Consider the following 13862-nt stretch of genomic DNA (forward strand, 5'->3'; position numbering starts at 1 on the left):
TGAGGGTTGGCCCATTGATGACCTGCAGAGAGATGCCCAGACACATGCCCCTGCTGTGACAGACAAGTATAACCAGGTAATTGCTAATTTGAAAACGAAGGTCCAGCAGAAAGAGGTGGATTTGTTCAAAATAACCAGAACTACACAAGTGGCCAAAGAGTTAGTACATGCTTATTACAAGAAATCGATGCAAGTCTTCAGACAGCATAGTGGTGTTGAAAATCTGGAAAGGGAGAATCTTAGGTCCTCATTTATGGCATTTTGGCATAGGGCAGCGCCGCAAGCCACCTTGCTGCGCTACCCTATGCCAAAGTGAAAGGGCAGGAATGCACCAAATTTAAGCAATACTGTACATTCCTGTTCTTTCTACCTTTGCCATTTTGGCAGCCTAGTGCCAATGTAGGCACACTTGCACGGGTGCCTCTGTTACAGGCAGGATTGTTTTTGTGCAGGAAGGGGCACCTTCCTGCACAAAAACAATCCTACAAGGTGTGTTCCTCTTTCTATGTGTGCTGCAGAGGCATCACACATAGAAAGAGGAGAAATAAGCTTTGCTCTCCTTGTTGAGCCTCACCTCAGGAGGTGTATGGATTTGACGTTTCCTCTGGTTTGCATCACTCTGTAAGTCTGGGACAGCATCAGATTCCATGGGTGTTGCATGTGAAAACCCACGACAAAGCCCATGGAACGCCTCCTGGACATAGAGTATGGTGACACAGAGATTTGCCCTACATCATCTTACTCATGATTTATGAACCCACTCAAAGCCATGCAGGGTGGCTTTGCGTAGCATCATAAATCTTTATGAGAGATCTGCGTCACGCATGTACCACTTTACATGGTGCAAAAGTGATGCAGAGAGCTCAGAAATAACCCCCTTAATTTGTTCTTGTCTCAGTTTCTGCTCTGTTTGCATCCGTTCAGAAATTAACTCCCATATACAGTAGAATGTGATTTGTTGGTAGTCAAAGTCCTTAGCCAAGATTCTTTGGAATGCAAAATATTGTAGTGATAATTACGTGGTGCAAGAACAATGCAAACAAGCTTGTAAATAGGCCCCTAAATGTTTTGTATTAACATGGAATTATTGCATAGATACATAATTCTATTTGTAGAAAATAAATTATGTTTATTCAAGTTTAGATTGACATTAGCTGATGAATGCCTGAATTATAAAATGTCTGATGTTGGTCGTACTTTTCGCTTGGTGACACATGACCATTTTATATTTGAGCAAGTTGAAGTTCTAATTGTTGAACACAATGTTTTTTTTCTTCTTTCCCATGTGAAGAAATGTTTTGTTTTCTTTGTAATCATTGTGGAATGTTTTAATGAATAGCGCATTCAAGAAACACCTGCAGTGTGCAGACAAATCCAGGTATGTTATCTAGTTACAAATAGTGCAAGTTTGAAAGAAAGGGAGGGAAGCTTGTTAGTGAGAAAAACCTTGAGAAACCTGCTGAGTATGTCATTGTGTCATCGTGCTTTAAGTTGATTGAACAGTGTTATGAGAACTGTGTGCAGGTGGGTACAATGTTAGAGTTGCATTATAGTGCAGAGAGGAACTGAGCAGAAAAGGACCGAATATTAGAATTAGAACAGAGCTAAGCATGAGATCTTAGAGTGCTCTCTTAGTGAGAAGACTTATTTTTCTTTGTGCTTTCCTTTTCCATGACCTCATGCTGGAACGTTTTCTGATTATATGACTGATATAAGTTGAATCGCATGCTAGTTGAAGCATACACATTCTTATTCTGATGTAATACTAACCTGACTTTTGCCTTCAGTAAACCATTATTTTTTAATAAACCTTCATGGCTTTAAATGGAATAGTGTGTATGATCCAATTGGAACGAGGACCTTCGCACTCCTGGTACAATGAGGTATTTGAAAAGTGGTTTAATTTTGGGTGCCTGGTAGGTGAACCCTCCTGGGCATGAGGGTAGGATAAATCAGAATATGGCGTTATCTCCCGTGGGATAAGCGTCTCCTATTCAGCACTCCTTACTTGTAAAAGATTTCAAATAAACGTATACATTTATTGGACATCTTTTACAAGTTAGGAGTGCTGAATAGGAGACGCTACTCCCACGGGAGATAACGCCATATTCTGATTTAAATCGAATAGTATCTGTCCATTTTGTGGAGCGAAATGAGATTTACATATTATTGAATGTTTTAGATTTGTTGACCTAGCTCAGTTGTGGAACTCGATCCATCTGATAGTGCTTTATGGTCCCTGAAATTAGCATATAGATAGTGCTAACAGCCTGAAGCACTTTAAATATACACCCCCCTTTAAACTGTTTTTTTTTTCACAAGCATAAGACCAATATAACTACAATTAAAAACTAATTTAGACAAACTTGGACATCCTTGCCAATTCAAGGCATAATTAAGTCAACTGGGTTCTACTGCCATAGTTATTAATAAGCAACATTATAATTATGCAGTTAAATATAATGGCAACTCCTGTCTTACAGATCAAATATGGCATAATTGAGAGCTAAAATACCCATACCAAATAGTCATTTTGGCTGTTGAAAAATATATTCTTGGCAGAGATGGTAATGACAATGTAGCTCTTTTCAAAAATGTTATACTGCAGTGAATAACATTGTAACTCATTACATCTTAACACTAGAAATATATTTAGCCGCTGCCTTTATTGCTCTTAGTTACATGCAATGTATGCATGCTGGTCATCTCCAGATGTCCCTATTTAGGATGAATACTCGTCTTCAATACATTTGATTATTTATTTTCAAGCCTTCCAGTTACATTTGCATTTTAAGGTCAACCCGTTCTATAATTTAGCTTTTAATAGTTAGGGCCACACTCCAGGTTGATATGATAATCCTGTTTCAGGTGTAAACAGGGATTTGATCCAGAATTGGAATTAGCAACAGTACAAAGATTGTTTTTGCATTTTTTTCTGCACACATTTCTCCAGGTTAAATCTGCTAAGTGCGTGTAGGTACCAAAACAACTGTATGAGCAGAGTTTGACAGCTTGAAATGGCGAAAAACGTGATTGTATAAAGTTATCCTATGATACCCTGAGCTGCAGAATTCGGACTGACATGGTAATACTGCAAAGGGGAAAATCTGAAACCTCTACTATTGTTCAATGGTACTACACCAAAATGCTTTGAAGAGCAGACTGAACATAAAGGTGTTTTGATGGCACTTAATAGGTAAACCAAATTAAATATCATTGCACATTTGACATAATGTATAAATGTATTCCCTCAAATTAGTAGTTTTATATGTCTGAGTAATATGTCCATGTGTAACCTATTCAAATTCCTAGGGAGAATTCTAGACATCAGGGCAGAACTCTTCCGGGTGCCTCCGCTTACTTAAGAGCACCTCTCATCCTAAAGGACTTTCCTCCAAGAGTTCTGGCCACTTTGGTATGAGAAGGAAGGGATCACCTTCAGCTGGCATAGCTGGCTGAATGTGGTATCTTTTTTACAAGGGACACTTCATTTTAAAGTGCTTCTCATGAATGGTGTTGGTGATTAACTCTATTTATGCCACACTTGTTGAATAACTGCCTGTGTAGGGAGTTCTGTATTTGTGATGAACTCGGGTCTCAGTACAGACTCAAACTCTGCCTCAGGGACTAGTAGAATATCTGAGGTACATCAGTTACTTCTTACTTACAGCTTACAGTTCTAACCCATTGCTTAAGACTCCAGATAGACTGGGGTACCTATCATCAAGTTATATTGATATTTAAACATTTTATAATATATATGACTAGGTAAGATAGGAATTTAAGGTCACCTTTCTCCAGTAGAAAGAACATACAAATCTCTAACAAGTATAATCCTGCATTTATTCTAATTTAGGGGCTTATTACGATGGCGGGCCACCGTAATGGTAAACGGGACCGATCGCCAGAGGTGCGGCGGTCCCACTATGCCAATTAGGATGGTGGTCGCATCCCGTACCTTTTACATTGCGACAGGCGGTGCTGTAAACAGCACCCGCCGCAATGTAAAATATGCATGTTGTGCATTGGCATGCAGAACGTGACAGGCACTGCGCGGTTCATGCCACCTTGTGCATGCCAATGAAGGGGGGTACCATGGGTACCCAGTGCAGCCATCCACCCCCCACCCTACAGGGGGCCCGCAACGGGCCCCCAAAATCATTCTCCACATGCCTTTCCATGGTGGAGTCTCTGCCATGGAAAGGCATGCCCCACACACCCATCATAATATGGATGGCGGTGCCTGCAAGGCACCATCACCATACTGTGTGCTTTTTCCGCCCAGCCGGCATTCCGAACGGCAGGAAAAGCGGCGGAAGGTCTTTCTGTCCGCTGCGGTACCCCTCTCCATACTAACATGGTGGGGGGTGAAACTGGAACATTTGGCGAGTGGAATGCCACCGCTGGGCCAGCAGTGGCGATCCACCCGAGATCCTAATAGGTCCCCATGTTTCTAGACAAGTGGTTAAAATCATGGTTGCTTGTTTGATAATGGTGATTTTATATAGTCATAAAACAATTAAATATAAATATTTTCAATAGACACAACACATGTTTAATATTGGTTGAAGGGTATGTCAATGTTTTAACTTCACCTTCAAGTTCAGCTTAATTTTGTGTAGTATGGACTTTCAGAGAATGGGGTTTCTGCATAAGTTGATAGTTTGTTTTTATTCTTTGTATATGTAATTTAGACAACCAATCAATGTTTGGCACCTAGCCAGAGGCTGGACAAAATTAGCTTATGTCCAATAGTACATGTGGTAATTTTAACATAAGATAACTATGATTCAAAGAATGTAATGTAATGGACGTTGGGATGGAGTAAACAGGGCAACTCCCAATGTGTTTCACCAGACAGCAGTTTTCATTCTACATGTATCAGTTCTTAACAATCTGAAGGACGTGCCACACAATATCCCAGATTTTAGCTGCAGACCTTAAACATCTGTCACAAATTTGCATCGGTGCCCTAGAAAAGTACTCAGTTGACCACTCAAACTCACATCCTGTTTTATTAGATCATTTTGTAATATTCTCTGCTCTGGAGGAAGGTATTGTTCTGCCATCCCAAATCCTGTGTTTTGAGGGACCTCACAAAGTAATAAGAGATTCATCTTTTTGATGACTGGAATTCAGCAATTCAATTCAATTAACAAGCTTCTGATTTCATTACCCTACATGTACTCCCTGAATTTGACTTGGGGCAGCGGAATGATTAAAATGTCTGATTTTATACTGCGGTAGCCAACTGCAAATTGCAGAATCCATTTGGGGAATAAGATTTATGTAACCTTCCTGAACGTCAGTGTATGAGTCAGACACACTATTTGTCAGACTAAAAGTCCACATTTTGATGAGACTTTCTTAATCCTTAAAATACGTAGAGGAAATGTTGTCAGTACTGGTAAACTCTGAAAATATAAAGCAATTTCCATTTTTTCTCTCTTCATTGTAATACACAAGTGCGTGTCTACGCATACCGGAAAAAAGCATCACCCATGTTGGCACAACCCTGTTCTGAAAAAGTATAATGAACTACATTGATCATTTTGTGCACTATATCATTTGGCGACATTGAATCGGTCATAGATGAAACCTTTCTTCACTTATGCTGAATTGCAATATTATTTTTAAAACATAATTTTTCTTCTCATTTAAATTTACTTTTAGTAAAAAGTGTATGATATAAACCCCCATACCAAAATGATTTTCTTGTTCTCTGGTCGTAATACCTTAAGGGAGATTTCCATGGATCTCGACATTTTAAATACGTTGTGAAATAAATTGTAAGTTGAGTTTACACATCCCTAAATTATCCGCCTGTCTATGGCTTTTGGTGTGTATTGAGCATTCCTTAAGTTTGGATCTGGCAGAGGGAGATCTCAGGAGCTTGCATATACACCAGTTCATTAATTATTTTTTCAGACACTGGTGATTTTTACTGCAAATATTGACGGGCAAATTTAATTCCACCCCATCAGTTTAAGTTGGAACACATAAAAAGTGCATTATGGCTCATCCTCTCACTTTGGATCATTGTATGTACCTTAAAGCTCAATCAATTAAAATGAATTAGGTATTAAAGTAAGATTATATGATATAGAGCACCAAAATTCATCAGAAAACTTCAATTTTAAAACACCTTCATGAAACAAATCTTTTAATAATTTTATGTGTGTGAATTTAGGCATATTAAAGTTTAAATATTTCCCATCTCAACATTGATTTCTGAGAAACGTAAGAAACTATAAGTAAACCAATGAACAGTTTCTATTTGTTAGTGCAGTTTTGTGAAAAAACTAGAACAACATTAGACTTTTGCTTGTCCTTACTCTCAGAAGAAGCTGAATCTAAATTGAGAGAACTTGGAAACTATATTTGAATTGCAATCTATTAAGTCTGGAATACACAATATTAAGGTGAATTGAGAACGGATTTCAACCTTTTGAACGTTGCCAGAGGTGTGTATATCAGTTGTGACAAATGAAATGTAATTTGGCTGTTTTGTTCGAACATTTGGCTATTTCAGTTGAGATGTATGTACATACTTTAGGAATCAGACCATGGGAATCATCAAAATGAAGACCAGAATATATATTCTGAGAGCAACTGTACAGCATTGCACACAATATCTGTCACAACAAATGGCCTTTTTAAAAATACATTTAAACTTATAAGCAAAAACATTGTTCAGTCGTCAGTCCTTGGGAGGTCATTCAGTAGAGTTGCTCCTAATTAAAATATTATCCTAAATGACCCATCTTAGATACTTAAAATTTTTAGTACAGAAATAAGCAAGATAAAAGAATGTACGCATATGTGATTGAGCTAGCATGTGTATGGGAACTCGGTTCCACCTCAGCTAAGAGTAACATATACATTCAATTTAACACTGGATATCCTCTTCATCTTCTGGCAATTGAGTTTCTGCAACAGAGCAGCTCTGAGCACTAGCATGAGCAGTAGAATTTAGAACTTCTTCAAAACTTGCTCCAACATTACTTGCTCCTCCAACTTTCGTCTGAAATGAAAATATGATAAATAGGTTAAAAGAGTTCCACTAAACAAGGAAATGTAACTCTAGTTATATGGCTAAAGTTCCTACCAAACTTAGAGACAATCCATTGCTTCCCTAAATCTCGTGTCTTTCGGACTGCAGGACTTAAAAAATGTTCACACTTCAGTTTGAACCTCAATATTATGATCCGTTAAGATACCTATACAGGTAGTTTTGAGCTCACTGCCGAGTTCTATGCGTAATTTACATTTTACAGGCTGGAATTCAAGCATGGTAGAATCAGTGCTCTTCCATTAATAATGTTCCACCCAACAATGTAATTTAACTCTCTTATTATGGCTGAAGTCTATCTAATGCAATTATTCTGTGTGCTGTTTCACTTTCGGTTGCTGATACAGTAATTAGCAGCTCCAATTGGTTACCAATTATTGTGTAAAAAATGTGTAGAGTTATTTGGATAAATCGGTATATTAATAACATTATTATTACAAGGGGAATCCATCAAAATATTTAATTATCTGCTCAACCACTATATGCTCTTCATTATGCTAAATTCTTTAGATACCTTGAAATTAGAGACAATTTTTTTTTTAAAGCTGCGAAGAATTGATTGAGCACTTTCTAAGGTGATCTTTGGCATCACATTTTTAGTATTTCTTTAACATGTTTCTAAAAGTTGATGTTATCATATTGTTAGAAATTGGGTTATTAATTGGGGGAGTGGAAGCCCTACTCAGGCAATAACCTCAGTCCTTCTCAGGCTCAACCACAAAAGTCACTAAATTAACCAGTGCTTGATCTTTTGGTAGCTTGGCACAAAAATAGTCAGGCTTTGCTTAGAGGCAATATGTAAATTATGTATGCTGCACACAAACATTAATAATGTGAAAACACAATACAAGTATAATCCAAATCTGATTTAGAAAATTAGAGTGCATTTTAATGAATAGATCGATACCACAATGACAAAAATCCAATTAGTAGGATTGGAGATATGCAGTTTTTAATTTTTCAGTATATATTGTGTCTAAGTCCACAAAGCGCCACTCGCAGTTATCTGGTTGTGCTAGACCGGTGGAAAGTCACAAGTTCAAGCTGACCGGGATGGAGCGTGGGTGAATGCAGGGACCAGGTTAGTCTAGCTGAGTTACCTTTTCAAATTCCAGTGCAAAGAGTTTGGTTTCTAGAAGAGGCTGCGAAAAGCAGGAAAAACCTCACAGATGGTCGTCGCTATAGTGTGAAGAATAGGCTGGTGGCGTGGTCTGTCGTCACTGCAGCTCAAAGAACAGGTCGGGCGTCACAGATGGTCATTGCTGGAGCTTTGAGTTGGTGGTCACAGTAGGCTGTCATTGCTGTAGTACAAAGTTCAGATCTTCCATTGTTGGTTGTCGCAGGCAGTCACTGTAGCACGGAGAGCAAAGGATTCAGGAACTCACTCTATCAATGGCAGCAGGACTCATTCAGGTTCAGTTGTAGGTCCAGGCAGATCCAGTAACAGCAGGTCCGCTTGGCAGTTGCAGGGTGGCCTCTGGAGCATGTATGTCCCTGTAGCTCAAACTGGAAGTCAACCAACTGACTCTTGGAGTCACCGAAATTAGTCTGGATTGTAGGTAAACATGTTCAGTCTTACTTCTCAGACAGCAAGGCAGTCCTCAAGCAGAGGGGCAGGCATTTTGCAGCAGGGCAGTATTTTCTTCTGTAATGTCCACAGGTCCAGAAGTGTTCTAAAGAGCTGATCTGAGGGTCAAATATCTATACCTGGTGCCAGCCTTTGTTTCTTTGTGAGAACACCCTGTTCTATCCACCACATCTGGTTCTGGAAATTTCTTCCCTTCCCCTGTCAAGATTCTAAGAAGTCTTGTGTGGCAAAAGGCTAGTGTCCAGTTCCTTTGTGTGTGCCGGAGGGTAGCTCTATGAAAAGTAAGTAGGTCAGGGACCAGATCTGCCGTAGCCATCCTGGCAGGATGGCCCACCCTGCCCACAGCTAATTCCCTGTGTGTTTATGTCTGGGAGGAATACACAAACCCCAACAGCAGAGCCATTCACTGTCATGTGACCTAGGACACTGTCAGAAGGCATAAATGGCAAGGGCAAGAAAATGGCAAATTATGACTTAAAATCTGACTTTACAATTAAAGAGGATATTAAATTACGTTCTTTTGAGTCTAAATAGCATATCTTTATTGGTTCCCAATCCAGCGTTAGCACATAATAAATATAACTAGACAACCCAGTTTTAGTCAATGGGAGTGATAGACCTTATAATATTGAAAAACAACTTTTGGAGTTTTTCACTACCAGGACATGTTAAACTTAAACCCACATGTCCTACTTTATAAATACCATGCACCCTGCCCTAGGAGCTTTAAGGGCCTACCATAGGGGTGACTAACAAGTATTAAGGAGGATGACTTAGGTCTTGCAAAAGATTTATTTTGCCACATCGAAATGACAAAACTGCACTATAGACTGTAATGGCAAGCCCGAGACATGTTTTAAAGTGTTACTTTAGAGGGTGGCAAAATGACTGCTGCTGGCCCACTAGTAGCATTTAATTTGCAGGCTCTGGGTACATGCAGTACCATGTGCTAGGGGCTTAAAAGTAAATTAAACATGCTAATTAGGTCTAGGCCAATTCTACCATGTTTGAGAAAGAGAGCACAAGCACTTTAGCACAGGTTAACAGTAGTAAAAAGCACAGAGTCTTAATGCCAACCAAACAAACCCAGCAAAGCAGAAGGGGTAAAGTGAAACGTCTCTGTAGAGAGCACCATGTTGAACACATATGGACAAGTACATTTTGTAAATGGGTCTCTTGTTCAATTTCCTGAGAGATAATAAGCAACATGATAGGAGCGTTACTGGTGACGCTTGGAGTACTCTCCTTTCCTTCTCTTCGCTATTTCAGATATACTAATCTTTCCTGTCATCTGATGCTTTTGATCGGGATTGTAATTCGTTAAAGACATTTTCACGCATACACGGATGAAAGTATAAGGATCTACACTCAGATTGTGTCATTAAAATTACGGAATAAACAACAACATATATTCCGTTTGAGACTTGTTTTTATGCCCTGAGGAAGTCGCCGGGCAATTTACCCGAGACGAAACACGTGTTGGCTACTGAGTTCGCTGTGGCGTTTCTAAAGATACCAATATGTCACTATGGAAGACTTGAGAAGAAACAGAGAAGATTAAAGAAATAAAAGAAGAAATCTGTTTGTTTTGATTCATTGGACATTAAATCAGTCCCTGCCTAACTGTTATTGTAAACTGCTGATTACAGGCCCAAATTGCCTTGTTCTTGCTCGGGAATCTCTTTTGGTTTTTCTGATAGGAGCGTTGCATAAATAAATGCTATTACAGTATTGTCACACAAGTGCAGCTCCTGTCCCCAGAGGCTAGGGAAGTGACAGGTTGTTCACAGTCCAGGAGTCAAACAATTAGGATTCATTTAGTCACACTGTGCCCTATGCATAAGGATTATTAGAAGCAAATAGAACTATTTCAGCATGTTTATCACATCGCTCTCATTTAATACTATTGACATCATTCTAGGCCTTAGGGAATGCTTTTGAAGTGACTTTTGTTGTTATGGCATGGTTGCCAGTCTGATTATCTCCTGCTGTTGGAAAGACTCTGCATTTCTGACCTTATAGAATGAAATAAAGAAATCTTAGTGCTTATCTCTAAGGTACTTGAAGCATGTCTAATCTTTAAACACAGTGATTTACAACGTTTTGGCAGTTTTTTAATAAAATAAATAGATTCACAGAAGATGCACAATTGTTCATATATATAATGGTGCAGTGTCTGAAGAGATAACTAAATTATGATTATTGCTTTGCATCAGCTGCTGTGGTTTAAAAAATGGGGGGCAGACAGCTGTCTAGCAGACTGGCTCGGTGGCGTCAGAGAGTGTTTTTTGAGCACTAACGTCCCAATTACAGGTTTGGTGGTGTGGGAGTGGGCCGCCACACCACCGCCCGCTCCCGCACCACCAAACAAGAACGCCGCCCACCCGCCATATTGTGAGTAATTTTGTGTATGGGGGCATGAAGGCTTGGCGATCCCGTGGCAGTGTAGTACAAAGGCTCATATGTGAGACCCAGAACTGCATTGCCCCTGGACTGCCAATGCACAATCCTGCACAGCGTATACTGTGCAGTCCATGCCATGCAGGAACAGGGGCTGCAAGCACCCCCATGCACAGGTGCAAGAGGGGGGCCCGGTGTCGAACCTCTTGTGATGCAGGCACTGCGTCGATGCCGAGTCGTGCTGTCTGTTTGGGTCAAGCTGCGCTGGCTGTAAGAATCGCTGTCGTCGAGCAGCCACTGCTTTGACGTTGAAGGTGATCCATCGGTTCTGATCAGCGCAAAGTCACCGCTGTATTAAAGTCAATGTGGGAAAAGCTGCAAGAACCCACTTCTGCTGCCCAGGACTGGAGGGGGCACCTCAGGCAAGGGTAAGACTCACAGATGGCAGAGTCCAGCAGCACCAGCAGGAAGTCTTTTGTGTCCCTGAGATTTCAGAAAACAGGCCAGAAAGCCCTTATAGTCACTCTGGGTTCAAGTGAGTTAGGGCCAGTCCTTGTCCTCAGCAGGGCAGAGATCAGCAGGCAGCAGGGCAGCTTATCAAAGTAAAGAAGCAGCTCCGCGGAACAGTTAGTCAAGGTAAAGTGACAATCCTTACGGCACTGCGGTATTTACTCCAGCAGAGTTCTTCCCAGGTCCAGTAGTATACTGATTTGGCAGGCTCAGAGCCCCACCACTTATACCTAAATGTGTCTTTGAATTGGGGGGTGGTAACTGCAAAGCAGCTCCCTGTAGTGCACAGTATAATCCCAGCCCTGTCTGCCAGTCTGTCTGTGGGACAAACCTTTTCTTTGTGTGGGGACAGGACACAGCCTATTCAGATATAAGTGTGAGCTCCCTCTCCCTCTTCCTGCCCAGGAAGGTTATCAGAATGCAAATGAGCCCACTGTCACAACCACCCTTCCTGTGTTTGTGGTTCTCTAGAGGGAATGCACAAAGTGTAGCCCTCACCCAGCCCAAACGTGAATTAGAGACAGGCTGCAAGCACACATAGCTAAGTTAAGAGCAGAGAACTTTTCTAAAAGTGCCATTTCTAAAATAGCAATGTCAAAGATAATTTGATCACAAAAAAGGATTTATCATTAACAATCCAAACATATGAAATGTGATTTTGCTACTCCTCTCTAATCAGGACTCACAGGTTAAGTGTTTTAAGGAATTCTCAATGCTATCCTGTGAGAGAATTAGGCCTCGAAGTAGTGATAAATGAATTTAGCTGTTTGTCACTACCAGGACATGTAAAACCTAAAAGTTCACATCTTACTTTTTACTTACACAGCACCCTGCCCTTAGGTCTACCTGGGGCCTTCCATAGGGGTGACCGATAAAATTGGAGTTTAAAGCTTGGAAAGTGGTTTTAAATGCCAAGACGAAGTGGCAGTAAACTGCACACACAGACCTCGCAATGGCAGGCCTGAGACACGTTTGAAAGGCTACTTGGGTGGTTGGCACAACCAGTGCTGCAGGCGCACTGGAAGCATTTAGAATACCGGCTCTGGGTTTATGGTATACCAATTTACAAGGGACTTATAAGTAAACTAAATATAACAACCAGGTGTAAACCAATTATGCTATGTTTAGTGAAGAGAGTACATGGACTTTAGCACTGATTAGACAGACCCTCCAGCTTTTCGCGATTTCGCGATTCGCGAAAAAAATCATGAAATCGGCTGACTAGCACAATGGCCGCGATATTTAGAATTACTGCCGCGATAATTATAAAAAAGTCTCATCAAAACAAAGTATGGCCTTTTATTGGCTGTTCGCGCACACGTCACTGCGTGCCGCCGTCCAGTCGTTGAATACCTGCTTCCTCCTGGCCAAGATCCAATCTTTTAGCCTATGTGGCTTTGATGTGCAAATGCAGCTACTGGCGCCTCGCTCCGATCAGTTCCACGTGAATAGGACTTTTACTCTCATCATGACGCCAGAAGCTTAGAGAGAGTGTCGGTCGGCTCAGGCTGCAGAAGGATGTTATCTGTTTCCTGCTGCCTGGGCATTTCTTGGCACTAATGTCTAGGGGAAGGTTGCTTAAGAAATGTACAAGTGCAGGTGGACTGAGTGACAAGTGCCTGGTTAGCACGCTCCATGCCTACTGCCTTTTGTTGATTTATTCTTTGTGTAACACTGCTTTTATTGTGGTGGCTCAGCAAACGCTTGCCTTGTCAGAAAGCAGGATTAGGAGACGGCTGATTGACCTGAAAGAAGTGTTTTGTGAATTTGGGCGTCTGTCCATGTCTGTGGGTCAGAGAGTGGTCAGCAATCTGTCATCAACAGGGAGTCAAATTCCGTCACCTCACCTGCTCTTCAGAAAACTCTGAGAAACAGACATGAGCAATGGAGCCTTCAGCTACTATTTGTTAGAATGCCCGCTGCTCAGAATGTTAACCGTGGTTAACATCCTGCATAGAAGGTGTTAAGCGATGTTAATTGCCCAATTATTAGCTGAGCTGATGGCAAGTCTGTACAGTGAGGGCAGAGTAAATTAATACCTCCTAATGCGCAAACAACACGAGGATAATAAAACTAGCAACAATTGTTCCCTAAAGACCACACAAAAACAGGCAAATAAACATGCCCAATGTTTCTAATTCATGTCCTTTCCACTCAATTTACAAAGCAGACAAACAACCTTCACACAGTCAGCCAATAGCAGCATCCCACATCGGGAGCCAATTCGTTTTTTGGGTGCTGCCGAGGTTACCAACCGTACAGAGCCATTACATGTAAAGTGTGCTCCTTTCC

At 40.8% G+C, this 13862-nt stretch overlaps 1 protein-coding gene across 4 annotated transcripts in view; it reads right to left on the bottom strand.

Annotated features, from left to right (window-relative positions):
- Positions 1 to 2050: 2050 nt before the first annotated feature.
- The window catches only part of TPD52L1 (TPD52 like 1), an 867680-nt gene continuing 855868 nt past the window's right edge, over positions 2051 to 13862 (bottom strand). For all 4 annotated transcript variants that reach the window (XM_085611690.1, XM_085611689.1, XM_085611688.1 and 1 more), the window contains one exon: positions 2051 to 7024. In XM_085611690.1, the coding sequence (XP_085467816.1) occupies positions 6890 to 7024 (135 nt within the window). In that variant the 3' untranslated portion in view covers positions 2051 to 6889. The remainder of the gene's footprint in view (positions 7025 to 13862) is intronic.

Source organism: Triturus cristatus, chromosome 6 (assembly GCF_964204655.1).
Source record: "Triturus cristatus chromosome 6, aTriCri1.1, whole genome shotgun sequence".
Lineage (NCBI taxonomy): Eukaryota > Metazoa > Chordata > Amphibia > Caudata > Salamandridae > Triturus > Triturus cristatus.